This window comes from Python bivittatus, unplaced genomic scaffold (assembly GCF_059951505.1).
Source record: "Python bivittatus isolate LINGU-HERP-01145 unplaced genomic scaffold, Pbiv_v1 ctg000610_np1212, whole genome shotgun sequence".
Classification (NCBI taxonomy): Eukaryota; Metazoa; Chordata; class Lepidosauria; order Squamata; family Pythonidae; genus Python; species Python bivittatus.
This window is the reverse complement of record NW_028277088.1, coordinates 6,578,576-6,596,854: the sequence shown is the minus strand read 5'-3', so window position 1 is coordinate 6,596,854 and position 18,279 is coordinate 6,578,576. Positions and strand designations below refer to the sequence as shown.

General features: G+C 39.2%; 1 protein-coding gene across 7 annotated transcripts in view; it reads left to right on the top strand.

The window, feature by feature from the left end:
- KMT2C (lysine methyltransferase 2C) overlaps positions 1-17,050 on the top strand; it is a 152,338-nt gene extending 135,288 nt beyond the window's left edge. For all 7 annotated transcript variants that reach the window (XM_088150212.1, XM_088150213.1, XM_088150214.1 and 4 more), the window contains 16 exons: positions 311-475; positions 2,797-2,938; positions 3,787-3,925; positions 4,264-4,442; positions 4,535-4,671; positions 6,362-6,614; positions 7,040-7,179; positions 8,542-8,649; positions 9,552-10,671; positions 11,561-11,697; positions 12,549-12,691; positions 12,958-13,126; positions 13,525-13,641; positions 14,309-14,382; positions 14,836-14,944; positions 16,058-17,050. In XM_088150212.1, coding sequence (XP_088006338.1) covers positions 311-475; positions 2,797-2,938; positions 3,787-3,925; positions 4,264-4,442; positions 4,535-4,671; positions 6,362-6,614; positions 7,040-7,179; positions 8,542-8,649; positions 9,552-10,671; positions 11,561-11,697; positions 12,549-12,691; positions 12,958-13,126; positions 13,525-13,641; positions 14,309-14,382; positions 14,836-14,944; positions 16,058-16,150 — 3,225 coding nt within the window. In that variant the 3' untranslated portion in view covers positions 16,151-17,050. The remainder of the gene's footprint in view (positions 1-310; positions 476-2,796; positions 2,939-3,786; positions 3,926-4,263; positions 4,443-4,534; positions 4,672-6,361; positions 6,615-7,039; positions 7,180-8,541; positions 8,650-9,551; positions 10,672-11,560; positions 11,698-12,548; positions 12,692-12,957; positions 13,127-13,524; positions 13,642-14,308; positions 14,383-14,835; positions 14,945-16,057) is intronic.
- The last annotated feature ends 1,229 nt before the right edge of the window (positions 17,051-18,279 follow it).

Sequence of the window (18,279 nt, the reverse complement as noted above, 5' to 3'; positions counted from 1 at the left end):
TCACTAGATGTAATTTCATTGTGAACAATATTTTGTATCCTGGAAGCATGGTATTAAGACCAAAGGTTCTACAGCAATTGCTGCATATGAGAGCCACTCTTGCTGGCAAAACTATTTATTTTTTAAGAACAAGCTATGCAAGTTAGGATGTACAGCATTGATAGATTTTGCTTAGAGGAAGGAAAACTTTGGAATGATATATGCTTGTATCTAAATTGCTTAAGCTTTTAAAAGGAGCCATCTTCTTAGTGTAATTTATCTGTTGCGATCAGCTTGCAAGAATGATAATAATTATGCATCTTTCCTCCAGCAACTCTCCTTGCTGCCTTTAATGGAGCCAATGATTGGAGTGAGTTTCGCCCACTTTCTCCCGTATGGTAGCAGCCATCAGAATAGTGGAAGTCGGCTTGTGGGAGCTTTCGGTAGTGCCACGCTTGATGGGGTATCTGATTACTATTCTCAGCTAATCTACAAGGTGTATTCTTTTTCTATGTAATTCTCTAAACATTTTATAAGAAATAAAAGTGGGATTCATTATTTGTTATACCTTAGGATTTCTTGAGACTGTCACTCACACTTTTCATCTTCATACTTATCCTTCCCCTTCACTGAAAGTATTGTGGCATATTAAAGCCTATACTTAACAGTACTCTTTTAATGAGTTTCAAACAGATGCATATGTGAAAGTTATAATCCAAGTCTCCTATATTAACAAAGCAGCCCTGGTTTACCAGTTCAATGGAAATGCAAAATACTGTTAAATTAAAGGAGCAGGGCTTTTTTTCCCCAGAGGTAAGAGGCCATCACAAGGCCCTTCTTTAATTGCTTCCCCCTTTGGAGTTCCACAAGTGGTAATTGGTGAGCAGGAGATTTGCCCAGAATTCATTGATATGCCCCTTCTAGAACCAGGCAAAACCACTCTATTCCTCAAGGATTTTTTAAATAACCATATTCTTGTTCCCCTGATGGCTATTGTCTTTATTCTTCTATTTGTTACTGGTTAATTTACATACTGCTTTTAGAGATGTCAAAACCATTTACATATTGCTTCTGGAGATGTCAAAGAATTATAGGATATGAAATCCCTCAGTAACTAATAAAGGTGGCAGCATTGCCTGAATGTATCCTGTTGATAACAGAATGGACTATTGCAGATAGAATAGGCCTCAATAAAGAGTTCCTGAATGTATTATAAAGACTGTAGCAAATGGGATGAAAATCTGAGTTCTTTCCCAACTGTGAATTGTATTCATTTCACGTAGATTTTCCTGTATTTCTGCACAACTGTGCCAGATGAATCTGTTGGTAAATCATTTTCTTTCATCTGTTCTTCCACTGGTTTACAATTCTTATATTATAGCTACAGTTCATCCTTCTTTCAAGACTATGCCATCATGACTGTCTTTCCCACTGTTTCCCACTATCAACAGCCCTCTCTGGTAGGTTTGGCTGGGAAGGCCACTGGCCCAAGACCACCAGCCAGTTTTATGGTCACGTAGGGTATGACCTTAAATTGTTTTAGCCTTAGTCCCTGTTTTGTATGTTATTGTATTATTATAATAAGTTACAGTGTGCTATATGGGTAATAATACAATACACATCTTGTATATTGTAAAATAAAATAATTCTAACCATCTTCCTCTTTTGCCTCCCTGTTTTGCCAGAAGACAGGCCACATGTCATGGCCTGAAAGTTACCCACCTGTCTCTTCCTTTTTGGATGGACAGTTGAGTAACCAGATAACAGCCCATCTGGGAAGCAGGTCAAAACTGATTGACTAAAGCCTACCAGTGGTTGCTCTTTTATATTTTAAAATTTATTTTAATAGCTTCTTGTTTTATTTTAAGTTGTATACATTTAATGTACATCACTGGAGATGCATAACAGGAGATACAGAATTCTTTTTTTTTTTTTAAGTATATATATTCCTTGGATCTTGTTCTAAGGAGGCCTTCGGTTTGCTCTTGCAAGCTTTTCTGTAGGGTTTATGCCATTGACTCAAGAATCTACCAATGTGAGAGAGCACCTTTGGAGGCATTACTTAACACCACACTTGTGTGTGGATTTTTGTAGTTAGTTAGTTAGTTAGTTAGATACATCTTATCTGGAGAAACTAGCAAACAAAAATGAGCACACTCAAAAGTGAGGTTAAAACCAGTAAAATAGAATTGCCCTGAAAGGCAGATTAGAAGAATATTAAACAAATCAATACCTCCCATTCTAATTCTAGACTAGTTTTTTAAAAAGTGATTTTTGATGTATGCCCATCCATTCACTGGCACAAAGATTCATGTTGCCCCATTTTCGGCAGCGCCCTACTGCTTGCAAAAGATTACTTTAAAATCTGCTCTTGAACCACATGCCTTTCTCTCCTCACTCTCAGTAAGAACTGGAGAGCCAGTTCTCAAACAAAAACCAGTGTGATTTCTTTCCTTACTTGATATATATGCTCTGGATTAGCTGATGCAGAACAGCAAACAAAACATAGAAGTTGTGGTTTGCATTTGCCCTGCAAGTAGTGCCAGACATAATTTGTATGTTTGGTAAATAACTTTAAACTTTAGCATAATAGAAAACTCAGCAAATAATTATTTGGAGCATGCAGACCAAAGTGGGAGTAAGAAACTGGAAGTCCTCTTAGCTTGTTCTCATAGCACCGAAACCATGGCTTGGTGTTCAGTCTGAACTCAGCTAATGCATTTTGACTGCTGCTTTGTAATTAGTTTTGTTATTAAATATGCATCTTTACCCAATAAGCCTATTAAAAACTAACTTAAAGTATCTTCTCTCATGCAGCAAAATAATCTCAGTAACCCACCTACACCTCCAGCCTCCCTTCCTCCTACGCCTCCACCTGTGACTTGCCAAAAAATTGTAAATGGATTTGCAACTACTGAAGAACTTGCTACCAAAGCTGGAATATTGGGGGGACCTGATGGTAAGATGTTTGCTACCCACACCATTATGTAGAAAATCTGCCTATGCGGTCACTAAAAGTCAAAATGACTTGATGGCACATAATCAAATCAGAGCTATATAATATACCTATTATATTCTCTCAACTAATTAAAAAAAACCTGGAAGAGCTCCATCTTGAAAGCAAAAAAAAAATCAGGGCTAATCTAACTTCCAGGGGAAGGCTGTTTCATAATACAGGCTCCATTATGGAAAAGCATTTTCAGTTTCCTGATTTTATGGTAATGGGGAACTATGAGCAATTTTTTCCCAAGATGTTCTTATTTTTATTGTTCTTGGTTTCAACCAAGCAAGATTCTTAATGGGTCTTGCAAGTCAAACAGGGCAAGGTTGATGTATCTCACCTTCTCCACCCTTCTTCTCTGCCAGCCCACCCACTGATCATCCCTCCGTCTCTGCTTCCCTTTCCTTCGCTGCAACCCCTATACTTAAATCCCAATACAACATGATCCAACTGGTCCAGGCTCACCTGCCCTTGCCCAAGCACCTTCCTTCCTTTAACTTCCCTTCACTGCTATCTTTACCTTTTCCCTGCTGTTTCCTACCCTGGAACACATATGCCTACTCCGAACACATGTTCAAATTCAGACAAAAGACACACATTTTGGTCCAGGTATGAACTGCCCAAAACTGAAACTGGAATGGTCCATGCATAGAATATGTCACACATTGTTAAATGTTACTAAAATGTTAGCAAAAAGTCCCGTGGCTCCTCAGAGACGCATGTAAGCGTTCATGAATCCAGTCCACTCAGATAGATGTTTTAAGTAATGTGTTTAATCTGTTCTTGCATCACATCTGTTACCAAAGCTCTAGGTTCAAAGCAGTTTCAGCTGCCTTTCAGGCCACAGGATGATCTGTTAGCCAGAGCCATAATTCAGGGTCCTAAGAGTGTGGATGTGCCTGCTTCTCTTCCAACCCCACCTCATAACAATCACGAAGAGCTCAGGTAGGTGTCTTTTTTAAAGACATGAACGTTGCATTGTGCTTGATAACCCTCATGCATTTTGGTACTGAGCAGAATCCATTGCTCCAGAATGATGTCTGTGCTGTTGAGTTCTCTGAGGTAGCAAGACAGGTTGGGAATTTCCAAGGGCTTCAGGTTGGGAGGTAGACTGATGAGGTAGGCTGCCAGTTCAGCCAATTGTTTTTATTGTTCCTCCATGTAGTGTGGTTTTCAGTGTTCAAAATGCTCTGTTTTTCCCGTTTCCCGTTTCTCCTGAATCAAATGCTTGGTCTCCATCTATACTGCATTTTCAAAAGTCCTGGTTCTCCTGTGTGTCTTAGGATTCAGGATCCTTGTGATGATAGAGATACTCCGGATAGCTTTGTTCCTTCTTCTTCCCCTGAGAGCGTCATGGGCATGGAAATAAGTAGGTACCCAGATCTGTCAGCAGTAAAAGAAGAGATGCCAGAGTCCGTTCCGTCTCCTGTCATTCCAATTCTGCCAGCCAGTACTGGAAAGGGTAAGGCCAACGTTCCTTCTAAACAGATGTATTGATTTCTCTAACCACATTCAAATGTGACTTAAAGTTTAATTTCCTCTCTTTAAATTAAGGTTCAGAAGCAAAGCAAAATTTCATCAAAACGGAGCCTTGTTCAGGTTTCTTTGGTTCTCAGCTGGGACTTGCCCCAAATGGCGCAGAATCCGGCCTTGTGTCCATTGCCATTACTTTGCATCCCACAGCTGCAGAGGTAAAGATGCCACAACCCAGCGAGCTTGTCTCAGGATGTTGCTGGGTGCAGCCTTCAGTGTGCTACTGATGTCTTGGTTGTTAATTTTATTTCTACAGCAGTCAACTGTTGTACTAAACGCTGATACGCAATTTCAGTATGGTTTCACTGAATTGTATATCATAGGGTCATAAAGGGTCAACTCATTAGCTTTGCTATATGCTGGATAAGGACATTATCCCACTGGCAATTCTGTTTTCAGTTCCCTTCCAGATAATTCTAATTATGGAATTTACTTCTTTTACTGGGTTTTTATTCAAGCTACCCACTGTCACTCCAAAATCCCTTTCTTGACTTGATCAGTCAACTGATCAAGTCAATTCAGATCCCATTAATTTAGAGTAAAATTAGGATTTGGTGGACTAACATGCACCATTTTATACATTTTTGCCCTGAACTGCATTTGCCAATTTGTTACCTGTGTGACCAGTTTAAAGAGGTCTTTTTGGACCATTTCACAATCTCTTTTTGATTTTGCCACTCTGAACAATTTGGTATCATCAGCAAAGATGGCTGCTTAGTGTTTAACCCTAACCCCAGATCATTTATATCCAAACTAAAAAGCCCCAGTCCTAATTCTGATCTCTTGAAAAACCCCTTTGTATGTCTCATATGTGAGAACTGCCCATTTATTCCTAGTCTGTCTTCTGATTTTAATAACTTGCCAGTACATAGGAGCGCTGGTTCTCTTATTCCCTTGCAGCTGAGTTTGCTCACAACTCTTTGATTTGGGAAGGATATTTGAAATTCCAAGCATACAATATCTGTTGGGCTACTCTTGTTTACATGCTTGTTGACACCTTAAAAAAAAAGGCTAGTACTGAAATACTGCCCGTAAGCAATTCTGAAACAAAAAGAATTATGAGGGTTTGTGTTTTTTTAAATGTTGGGATTTTTTCCCATTAAGCCTATTTTGAACTGCCACTTTCTTGATCTTCTTTATCAAAAAAGCAATGGGGACTGTTCGGAGAAGTCATCTCAGTGAGACCAATATTGCAATAGACAATGTGTTCGTGTTACACCATGAAACAATAACATGAAGTAAGGAAGTATTAACCTCATTCTTAATAAATTCCTGATGGGACTCTATAGCCAAACTGAGTGAGTCTGATATCAGGAATGGAAAATAAATGAATTAACACTTCTGTATTTCAGCTCAGTGCTGTTTAATTACAGGTAATCCTTGCTTAACATCCATTCGTTCAGTGAAGGTTTGAAGTTACAATGGCACTGAATGAGGGGGACTTACGTTGGGTCCTCATAGTTGCAGCAATCACAGTGTCCCTGCGGTCACATGATCACAATTTGAGCACTAGGCAACCGGCTCGTAATTACGACATCATAGTGTTCTGCCTGCAGCCACATGATCGTCATTTGCGACCTTCACTGCCGGCTTGCAACAGGCAAAGTCAATAGGGAAGCCACCGGGAAGTTGCAAATGGTAATCACGTGACTGTGGGATGCTGTGACCACACGGGATTCACCTAACAGTGGCAACTGGAACTGTCAGAACTGCCATCGTAAGGTGGCGCAGTTATGGGACATTGTGCCTTAGAGTTCCCTATCCCAATTACAGTACTGTCAGTAAGCAAGGACTACCTGTATCTGATTAATAACAGAGACACTATACACTTACTTTTCTCCACTCTAGAACATTGGTAGTGTGGTGGCTGCATTTTCCAATCTTCTGCATGTCAGAATTCCAAACAGTTATGAAATTAGCAATGCATCTGATGTTCCATCATCCATTGGAATAATGAATCCGCACAGAGCAAATCCAGCTTTTGAGTACAGGCAACACGTACTCCTTCATGGTTCTCAGTCAGGAACTGTCGGCCCTCCTGGATTAACAGGACCTTATGGACTCAAGCAACATAATACACCATTTTTGTCAAGCGGAAATGGTGAGTCAGTGTCTGACCATTAACATTTTGTTTACGAACATGAAGTAGAACTTGGTGCTGGAGATTTGAAAGAGAGATTTCAAGATAAGAAAATAAATAAGTTTTCTGTATTGTTTTTTATATTTTTGTCCATAAGATCAATTGTGTTCTGATAAAAGATTTGTGGGGTTGGGTGTTGTACCACTTCTAAGGGAACGAATGCGATCTCAGTGATTTAATCACAGTTAGTTCCAAACTGTTAAAGAAGGCACTAAAAAAAAAATAACACAAAGAATGACAAAGTAAGTTAGATGGGATGGGATGTTGTTTTAAGGATTGGTTATTAAGGAAATTAGTGGTCATGGAGCAGGTGCTTTGTAAGGACAAGCACACTTACACTAGAATGATACATACATTAAAAGAATCTGTGTTCTTCTCATCTTAAGTTTTGGCAGGATATAAAGCACAAAGTCCAAATGTTGCCGATGATTCAGCATTAAGGTCACAGTGGTGTTCTCATTGTAAAGTGGTAGTACTGGGCAGTGGAGTGCGAAAACCTTTCAAAGAACTGCATTTCCTGAAACAGGTATATCTGTAAATGTGATCTCCACTTTTAATTGTGTTTTTCCTTAGAGTGTTAAATCTACCAGAGGGTTGGGGATATTCCATTTCCAGTTGGCTGTATTTCCAGTGGACAAAATTTGAAATCAGTTGAGTGCTGCATATTATAACCGAACAAAACTTGAAATGTATCAAATGTTCCAATGATATGACACAACGAAGAATCAAAGCAGGTTCCTTACTCCCTTGTTTTTCAATCCAAGGCTACCAAACCTGGGGGGGGGGGAGGGGGGGAGCCCATGCTAGCTACTTCCCGCTGACCAACCTGCATTGAAATTGACCAAGGAGATTATTTTTAAAACATTTTTCAAGAACCTATAGGAAGCAAATCTGTTGTTTTTTGTGTACCCACCCTCTTCTATCTGCATTTACTTGCTCTCTTTTGTAAGCTACATGTCTGCAAAAGAAGGCATGGCACAGTCCACCCACATGAACACTAACTTCACATAACTGAAACCATGCTGTGCCCAGGGTTCTACCCCGTGTCACTTTCTCTGCTCTAAGGCAGTAGCAGTAAAAACATGGTGAAGCCTGGCTGTGTTACCACTTAGTTGGGAAGGAAGAAGAAATGCAACAGCTCAGTCACAATCTACAAAACAAAAGTATATTTCGGGGCTCAAAATACCCCAAACTGCTCAAGACAATGCTGTTCCTTTTGTTCAAGCACAGAATGCTCAGAATGTCCATTTTCAGCTCAGAACGTTTTGCCCACCTGAGGTGTTAGAACTCTTTTTTAAACCTTGGACTGTATAGATATTTTACGATTGCCGCTCTGCTTTATTTAATGTAAGAATTGCTCTTTTACGAATAAATGGTCTCTGATAGTACAGGATTAATTTGTATAGCACTGAATGTTATTTATCTCTCTTTAATCTTGATCACATTTCTGCCATTTAAGTGGCATAAAAATACAAATATTTCTATATATTCTCAGTATAAATACCAGAATGTCTCAAGGTAATTAGCATCTCTCCACTTTCTTTTCATCCATCAAATTTTATTTGGCCTGAAATTATTTTCACTACCAGCTAACAACCAAGTGAACATGTAATCAATCATAAGGCAGTATTTTATTTCATTTTTTTCTGTGAACAAGCTTATCCATTCTGTATGTTGGAGAGCAAATTTTGTTATAAATGTATGTTATTAGTGAAATCCTTAAAAGTGATAATGTTGAATGCATACATAACTGCTTTTCCCAGCCCAATGTAAAGAAAATTTCTCCCCCAAAACCATGTCTTAATATAAGCTTCCTACAGATTATGAAGAGCTTGGTGTTTCTGTCATTTTTTATTGTTTTGTTCTGTTTTGTTTTTTTAATTTTCAGGATTCCCGAGAGAAGTCTGAGAGAATGGAGAAAGACATTGTCTTCTGTAGTAACAATTGCTTAGTTCTTTATTCAGCATCCGTGCAAGCAAAAAATTCAGAAAGCAAGGTAAATACTTAACATACTCACATACTTGTGGTGACACTGCTTTAGTATATTTTAATAAATGTTATTTAGAAAATCAAGAGCAATCAGCTCTTTCAATATCATGTATATTTAATTGTTTCCCATTTTTTGCACCAATCTGCAATGAAGATTCACATTTTTTTACAAAGGACCTGTGTGCATCTTAAAGTGTTTTAAAAATGACAAAACCAAACTCTATGTATCAATCTTGATTTTGAAGGGAAAATGTGGACTCCTCGCACACACCTTACAAGCTTTTGCAGTTGATGTTGGGATTTATGATCTGTTACACTAATGGGAAAATATAGTTGTTTAACAAATCCCACACTGGAATTTGATTTTAACAATAAAAGGTAAAAAATTATAAGTAAATTAAATTACTTCAGGTTGTCCTTCTACCTCACACAGAGTGTTTAATATGAACACTCAGATTTGCCTCTGCAAATAAAATAGAACGCTGCTGCTGTTAAGAATAATTCATATCTTCAGTGCATTGGACTGTACATGGAAAAGGCAAAGGATATGCATATAGATATATAGCCCACTATGCAGATATAATTTGCATTTTCTGAACCTGCTCCAGGTTAAGTTGGAATCCCCTTATTAACATGAAATAGGGGTACGAGCTAATGCTCCATATCAAGATTTTATGTGTCCATTTCAAAACTAGAGATCCTTTTGGTTAAGAAGCTTTTTGCAATTCCATTTTCTTAAACATTATTTAAAATTCTCAGTTCTGGATTTTAAAACCATTCAGTCCTGCAAAGTGATTGTTAAATCATGCAAACTTCTGTTACTTAATACAAGACTGTGATCTGGCTCGAATATTGCACGCGCATAACTTTTGCTGAATCCCTCTAATTGCCGTTCTGATTATTTCTCAGGAATCGGTCCCTCCCATAACCCAATTTTCAATGAAAGAGGCACCCCCCAAAGCCTTCCACCAGTATAACACCAACATCTCTACATTCGACGTTCACTGCCTCCCTCAGTTGCAGGAAAAAAATTCTCCCCCTTCATCACCCCTTATTACTTTTCCTCCTGCTTTTGAAGCAGCCAAAGTGGAGCCCAAACCAGAAGAACTTAAGGTAACCGTGAAATTGAAACCCCGCTTAAGAACCATACCCAATGGCCTTGATGACTGTCGACCGGTAAATAAGAAATGGAAAGGAATGAAGTGGAAAAAATGGAATGTACAGATTGTGATTCCTAAAGGAACATTCAAGCCTCCTTGTGAAGAGGAGATAGATGAGTTTCTCAAGAAACTGGGCACAACCCTTAAACCTGATCCTGTACTGAAAGACTACCGAAAATGCTGCTTCTGTCATGAAGAGGGCGATGGACTAACAGATGGACCGGCAAGACTTCTTAATCTGGACTTAGACCTCTGGGTTCATTTGAACTGTGCTCTTTGGTCCACGGAGGTCTACGAGACACAAGCTGGTGCCTTAATCAACGTTGAACTGGCTCTGCGGAGGGGCTTGCAAATGAAATGCGTGTTCTGTCACAAGATGGGTGCTACCAGCGGCTGCCACAGGTTAAGGTGCACCAATATTTATCACTTTACCTGTGCCATTAAAGCACAATGCATGTTTTTTAAAGACAAAACTATGCTTTGCCCAATGCACAAACCGAAGGGCGCTCATGAGCAAGAACTCAGTTACTTTGCAGTCTTCAGGCGAGTCTACGTGCAGCGGGACGAAGTCCGACAGATCGCTAGCATCGTACAGCGGGGGGACCGTGAGCACACCTTCCGGGTGGGGAGCCTTATCTTCCACAGTATTGGCCAGCTGCTGCCGCATCAGATGCATGCCTTCCACTCTTCAAAGGTGCTCTACCCGGTGGGGTTTGAGGCCAGCCGGTTGTATTGGAGCATACGGTACGCCAACCGCCGCTGTCGCTACCTGTGTTCCATTGAAGAGAAGGATGGCTTCCCCCTTTTTGTGATCAGGGTTATTGAGCAAGGGCATGAAGACCTGGTTCTGACTGACCTGACTCCAAAAGGTAAGGTAAAATCCTGGGAACCCTGGTGGGGGATTAGCTACGCCAGGGCGACAAACCTGATTGAACTGAGGGGAGCTGATCTCTAAAATACCTAGAGGACAACAGCTCACCTATTTCCGAGATAGCCTACAGTCTTTCTGAGTGCTGCATTTATTTATATATTTGTAGGCAGGTGGCGGTTCTTAGTTTACTTTGGTAGCTGGTAGCAAGTCCAGCCTGAAATCACATCATGAGAGTTTGGCTGTCTTGCTTTGCATGTCTGAAGGAGGGAAATGGGACCCGCTTGCATCCTGTTCCCACACTTAATCTCCCTCACAGCCCTCAGCCTTTAAGAAAACATGGGAGGAGTGAATTTTACCCTTAGCCAGGAGATTGCTTGCTTGAGAATTCTGACCTTGATTTATGCTGGTTTAAGGATGTACTTAGTGCTGGGAAGCAAGATCATTGAAGATTTTATCCCAGTAAAATGTAAGGCTATTTCCTATGATAAATATTCTTAGAAAATGTTAATTATCATTGTCACTGTCACTTGTGATCTCACTCTATTTTGCAGTGCCTGGCCAAAATAAATAATATAATGAATGTAGCCTTTCTTGCTAGTAACAACACTTTTAAAACCTATTTGGGGAGTTTTAATAATAATAATAAGCCTGCAGCCTTGACCTTCGCATTTTATACTATTCCAGCGTTACGTCCACAGCAGGTATAAAATCCAGTCTGGTGAATCTGTAACCCTGCCACAGAATTTGCCAGTATTGGCTAGAGCTACTAGGGGTCCTAATAACAGGTGTCCCATCCTGGTCTTAAACGATGTCATAACCCTAAACAGAGCAGAGCATCCGGTTCTTTTTCTGTATTTCCACTGTTTATTGTATTTTTCCCTATACAGATGTTTGGGATAAAATCCTAGAGCCTGTTGCATCTATCAGGAAAACTTCCGAAATGCTCCAGCTATTCCCTGCATATCTGAAGGGCGAAGATCTTTTTGGCCTGACTGTCTCTGCAGTGGCTAGAATAGCTGAATCAGTGAGTGTTTGGGCAGCAGTACCAGGCTGGCTCTCCATTTATTCACATTTAGTAAAAATCAGAATGTTTTTTTAGATTATTTTTTATTCCGCCTTTGTTATTTTTATAAATAACTCAAGGCAGCGAACATACCTAATGTGTCTTCCTCCTCTGTTTTCCCCACAACAGCGACCCTGTGAGGTGAGTTGGGCTGAGAGGGAGGGACTGGCCCAAAGTCTCCCAGCGGCTTTCATGCCTTGGGCGGAACTAGAACTCACGCTCTCCTGCTTTCTAGCCTGGGGCCTTCACTAGACCCAACTGGCTATCCAGCTTATTTATTTTATTACATAAGGCAATTATTTATAGGATAAATTAGAGGAGAGCGCTACAGTTGAAACAGCAGAGCTTAACGTACCTGTTCATCCTTAAAACACACACGCGCGCACATTCCTTTGGGGAAAAAATCAGAGCCTTTTTCCTGGTTGGTGGTGTGGTGGCAGAGGTGATATAAAGCAGGGGGAAAAATCGAGCTGTGCAGGTTTCAGCCACACTTCCAGCAATCTCCAGGCAGCACCATGTACCAGCCCAAAAGTTTTCCCACCCCTGGGGTGATGTTCAAGTAAGTTCCTTTCTTCCATATTATAGCTGAAACCTGCAGACAAGAAGTTAGAACAGGGCTTCTAGTACCTGTTTGGGGATCCGTGTTCTTAAAGAAAATAGGAAGAAACAGGAATCCTCTTAGTTGTACGCTTTGTATTTCTTTCCTCTCTCTGTGCAGAGTATCAGTAGTTCTGCTTTGCTTCAAGCGTCAAGGGTTTTTCCTTTGTCTCTTCCACAACTTCCCTGACCTACGGCCTCTTTGTGTGTTACAGCTTCCTGGGGTTGAGGCCTGCGAGCGTTACACCTTCCGTTACGGCCGAAACCCCCTCATGGAGCTGCCTCTCGCCATCAACCCCACTGGCTGCGCTCGTTCTGAGCCCAAAATGAGCAGCCATGTCAAGAGGTTTGTGTTAAGGTATTTTCTTTTAAATTCACATAGTACAGCCCAGGGTTTATAGGCTCCTAGGATATCTGTGCTTCTGTGTGCTGCTTACAAACCCTGCTGTCTTTGGCTGTGTATGTGGCTCGTCCAAGTCGGGGCAGCTGCTTTAGTGTCTCTGCTAGGTGGCTTTGAATGTCTGTTCGTCTAGGAGCTTTTTTATTATTCCAAATGTTACAACATTCAGAGAGATCTTCAGTTTTCCTTCTCCGTTTCTTCTGTTATGTGACCCTTTGGTACAGGCCTCATACCTTGAATAGCACCAGCACTTCAAAGTCATTTCAGAGCACAGTTACGGGAGAACTGAATGCACCTTACAGTAAACAGTTTGTTCATTCAAAGTCTTCTCAGTATCGAAAAATGAAGACTGAATGGAAGTCCAATGTCTATTTGGCACGGTCGCGTATTCAGGTCAGTTTGAGCCGGGAAGGTATTAACTATATTTTTTATGTTGGAAATACCAGATTTATTTAATTAAGTGGATCATGTATTTGTTATTTGTTCTTTCGTTTACATGAATAGTGGATCATATTCATGCTGACTTATCCTTAGTTGAAATTCACTATTTGTTTATTTTATTACCAGCATCTGTATGCTGCCTACTTGAGCAACTCTCTTAAAATGCAAGTGATTAACCTCCATTGAACGTAGTTGGACTTTTCTCTCAGTAATCATTGTAGCATTAGTTGAAGGGAATTGTAGGGTTGTTAAAATGTCTTAAGTGGCAGTGCTGAGATTTTGGGATCCATTTACACCAGCAGAGAAGGCCAGTGATGTGCTCTGTTACCAAATTATTCTTGCCTTTTCAGGGCCTGGGTTTATATGCTGCTAGAGACATTGAAAAGCACACTATGGTAATTGAATATATTGGAACCATCATCCGCAATGAAGTAGCCAACAGGAAGGAGAAGCTTTATGAATCTCAGGTATTCCATAGGACAACTTGACCTGTTTCAAGCCTTTGTGGGACACGTGGATCTAGTGGGGACAAGAGTTCCATAGTGCTTCATCCAGGCCTTCTGAGCTAATTGTGATTTTATAGGGCTTTTAATGCAGTTTTTCTGATGGATTTGAATAGTTTCTGTATTTCCACTGATAACATCATGCTAAGTGTCCTAAATAAGGGAAAGGCCGCCTATAAATTTACAATCTGGTTTACAAACTACTTGAAGCAGTGGGATCTCCTTCAACATGATTTCTCTTGCTTTTGAAAATTAAGGACTGCATAAAAATACAAATATATATAAACAGAATCCTTTTTTGAAGTGTTCAGATAAAAGATGTATGTTGTGAACCAACCATAGCAATATTCTTGTCATCTGTGATCCTTTTAGTGTAGAGGCTGAATGTGACTATGATTAAGGTATGTTTGAGCCTTCCTTGGAGTTTCTTTTTCTTGTTATCTGTTCTCAGAACCCTAACAAGAATGCTGCTGTGTTGGAAAAAATACATTAGGGTTTCCAATTTTTTAGTAAGCCTTTGGATTCTGTCCAGTTACAATTCAGGAACAGCTACGCATCATTTATTTGGATATTGATACTTGTTATATTGGCTTAGTCTTTTCTTCCCCCCTTTCTGTTTCCCCCCCCTCAGAATCGTGGAGTATACATGTTCCGCATAGATAATGATCATGTCATTGATGCCACATTGACCGGAGGTCCTGCAAGGTAGGTAGTTCTAGAAAGAACATAGTGTTGGACTAGAACTGGTCAAATTCAGGTCCAAGTCCACCTTCAGCCATGGAAATTCACTGGGTGCCTTTATGCCAGACACTCTCTCTCAGCTAACCTACTACATGGGATTATCATAGGAAAGACTGGAGGAGGGAGTGCTCTACATGCCATCCTGAGTTCCTGAAGGACAGGCAGGGTATAAACCACCCACATTCTGTTTACTTCTGAGAGCCTCCACATGAAACCCTTTTTCCGTAACAGCCTAAGTTGGCTTAGTTCTAGTAGTAAACTACCTTCCTAATATATTGCAGCCTTGTTGTCTCCTTTCCTAACTTAAATCAATAATTTTATTTTTCCTTGGCCAGAAGCTATGCAAGTATTATACAGTAAAATCACTTTACAGCATATAAAAATAAGCTTCTCTTCCCTCCCCTCCCTCCCTTCTAGGTATATTAACCATTCCTGTGCACCCAATTGTGTGGCTGAGGTGGTAACCTTTGAACGGGGACATAAAATCATAATTAGCTCTAGCCGGAGAATCCAGAAGGGGGAAGAGGTACGATTTATGTGGCTTTTAGTACTATGGATATATTCATTTACTGAATGTTCTGTTGCTTCTTTTTGCAAGTAACAAAATATTTGGTTATAAATACAATTCTTTCTTGCTCAAAGGTTATTATGGATTCATTTTGCTGATGTCTAGTGAACTGAATTGTGGAGATTCATGCCCAGCTTAGCATTATTACAACTTCCTTGAAATTTAGATTGGAATTTTGCTAAAGAACCACCATGTTGTTCCTATACCCTAGACTGCATTCTTATAACACTGGGCATTTCCCATGAAGTTTTTTTCTGGTTTTGTGTTATAGAGACATCCAACAATGTGTTTACTTTCCTTACTAAGCCTTAAAGGTCCAATGGAAGAAAAACAGGATGTCAGCTCATTAAAGGACATTAGTATCTTTTTGAGTAAACAAAAAGATATTCTGAAATAAATGATGGAATAGATATCCTAGTTTGCAGTATCCAAAAATTTGATTGCTAGAGGGTTAGAGAAGAGTGTACAATTACTGAACAATAGCATTTTAAGTCTTTGAAAATTAAACATTTGTCTGGCTGGCACTGTCATCAGGTGGTAAAAATCAGCTTCTGAGAGAAATGCTAGGTACTTGATTTTTGACAGGTACGTTTGTCACGTGGCCCAAAGTGTCTTCATCTATTCAGGGTCTGGAGGGAATTTTTACTTTCTCAGTGGAAGTCCCTTCGGCGGCTGGAGCAATCTGCCCTTTCTCAAAATCCAGGCCAAGAGCTTTGTTTGTGGAAAAAGTTGGTTTCCCTTTAGAGCAATGAGCAGAGGAAGAGAAAGAGGTAACACATTAATAAAATGTTAATATGTTAATAAAAAGCAATTCAGAAGCAGAGGTCTGTCCAGGAAATAATAAGGGAAGACTTGAATGGTATCCAGCCATTCCAGTTCTAGCTCTAGGCCAGCTGATCGCTGTCTTCCAAGACAGCTGTTAGATGCCTCTTCTTAAGTGTTGGGCTGTCTGTGTATTAAAGATCTGTATTTATAATTTTTTTACACAGATGTTTAATAAGGATGTTGAAAACGCGCTTATCGTTTAACTCTGGAATAATAACTAAGCCTAAATGACCATTTTTATTTCAGCTCTGTTATGACTATAAGTTTGATTTTGAAGATGACCAGCACAAGATTCCATGTCACTGTGGGGCTGTAAACTGCCGAAAATGGATGAACTAGATGCATTCCTTACTCTCTCTGAGGGCTGCGTGTCCCAAGGAAGAAGTGATTTTGATTTTGTTAATTTGCAGGGTAGGGGTGTGTATGTGTATGGAAACAATCACTTCTCTAAAGTTTGTCTTCTACTCCAGTGTAAAGCGAGCACCAGAAGCAAGCTGGCAGAACGTGGAGTTATGGCCTGGCTTTTCAGGCACACAGAAATGAAACTGATCTCCAGACCAGTCCAGCACTTTTGATTTCATGAACTCACTAAAGAGAAATTGAACTCGGGCAGAGAAGCTGTGGCTGACCTGCTGAAGGACAGTGGGGCACCAATGAATGTAGACCGAAATCACCAGCGAAAGGGAGATGTCCAAAGTGCTGGCCACAGCCTTACTTGTTAAAGGGGCGGGCCCTCTAAAAACAGGAAAAAAAAAATTAAAAACGTAGACACCACTGAACAAGGAATGTACTGAAACGACTTCCTTAGGGATAGAGCTAAGGGAAAAATAACTTGCACTAAAATACATTTAAAATACTTGATTCCATGAGTCAGTTTATTGTAGTTTTGATTTCTGTAAAATAAGAGAAACTTTTTGTATTTATTATTGAATAAGTGAATGAAGCTATTTTTAAAAGGAAAAGTTAGAAGCCAAGCTGCTGCTGTTACCTGCAGAACTAACAAACCCTGTTACTTTGTACAAAAATGTAAATATTTTGAGGAAAAAAAGTACAGTATAAAAAATAATAATTGACCAAATGCTACCAGACTTTGCAGCAGTTCGGGTGCTTATTAAACTTAATAGGGATGTTACAATATGATCTCATGTATTAAACATGTCGTTACAACTGTCGTGGGTAACCAAAATCTCAATTTAAGAGAGATTTTCCTTTATTTTTTTAATCTTTAAAGCAGACTCAGTTATGCTGTATTAACAACTTTTTAAAGTAACCCTTCAAATTGGTTAGAGAGCATGTAAATTACATCAGTGACTTTTGTAGATGTTTGAGGAAATTTAGACTGACTGACCTATTTTATTTGTATTATATTGTCACATCCCTATTTCTTAAATCAGGTTTTTTTTTGTGTGTAGAATTTGTGATAACTGTGAATAACTGCTAAAACCACCCAAACTAGAGGCTGAACATTGATTTTCTTTTCCAACAGAAATAGTGGAGATTATATGGCCTGTTCAGCATATAAACTAAAATCATGTAATGAAAATAGAAATGTGTAGTGAGCGCGTAAGTCTAATACAATAGCTGCCTTCTTGAAAAGTAAAATCAAGGAAAAAATTAGAGGTAATTGTGCTTTCAGCTGCAGGACTCTGCCAATAGGGTTTTGAAAAAAGTAATTTAAAATGTGTTTGTATGAATTGTTTTTGTTTACATTTCTTTAAAAAAATAAACACTGTTTGTGTTTGCTTGTAGAACCCTAATCAACATTTTGAACCAGGTTAGTTTTTTATTTTGTACTTTAAATTCTGGTACTGACACTTCACAGTCTAAATATTAAAAAAAAATGAAGTTTTTTGTGTGCACAGCTAAAGTGGACTGTAAAACTGGTAGTATATTCAGCGATACAGTTCTGAACTTGTAATGTATATGGCATGATGTATTTTTATCTTACAGAATAAATCATTGTATATATTTTTCTCTTGATAATAGCTGTATGAAATTTGTTTCTTGAATATTTTTCTTCTCTTGTACAATATTCCAACATCCTACCAGTATTTGTCTTACAGGTTTTTATTCTGTTCTGTATAATAGTTATCTAATGTTGGCAAAAATGAATTTTTGAAGTATACAGAGTGTTATGGGCTTTGAAATTTGTGGAAATAAATTTAGAAAATCGGCATTTACAAATAAAATATTTTACATCTATAAATACTTTAATATTTTCCTTTGTGTCAGGATGCAGCACATCCTGAATATATTACTTCCAGGGATACACCAAAGAGGCTGTTTTCGCCATTAAGAGGATACCTTAGATAGCCCAATGCTGTACCCAAATCCTGATTCTATGAAGACAGGTGCATATGTAATATAAAAAGTACAGAAACATAATTGTGCAGATATTTTATGCATTAGCGTAAGTTACATTAATCAGTGATCATGTTAGTAGCTCTAAGTAAGTTTTTCCCATTCCG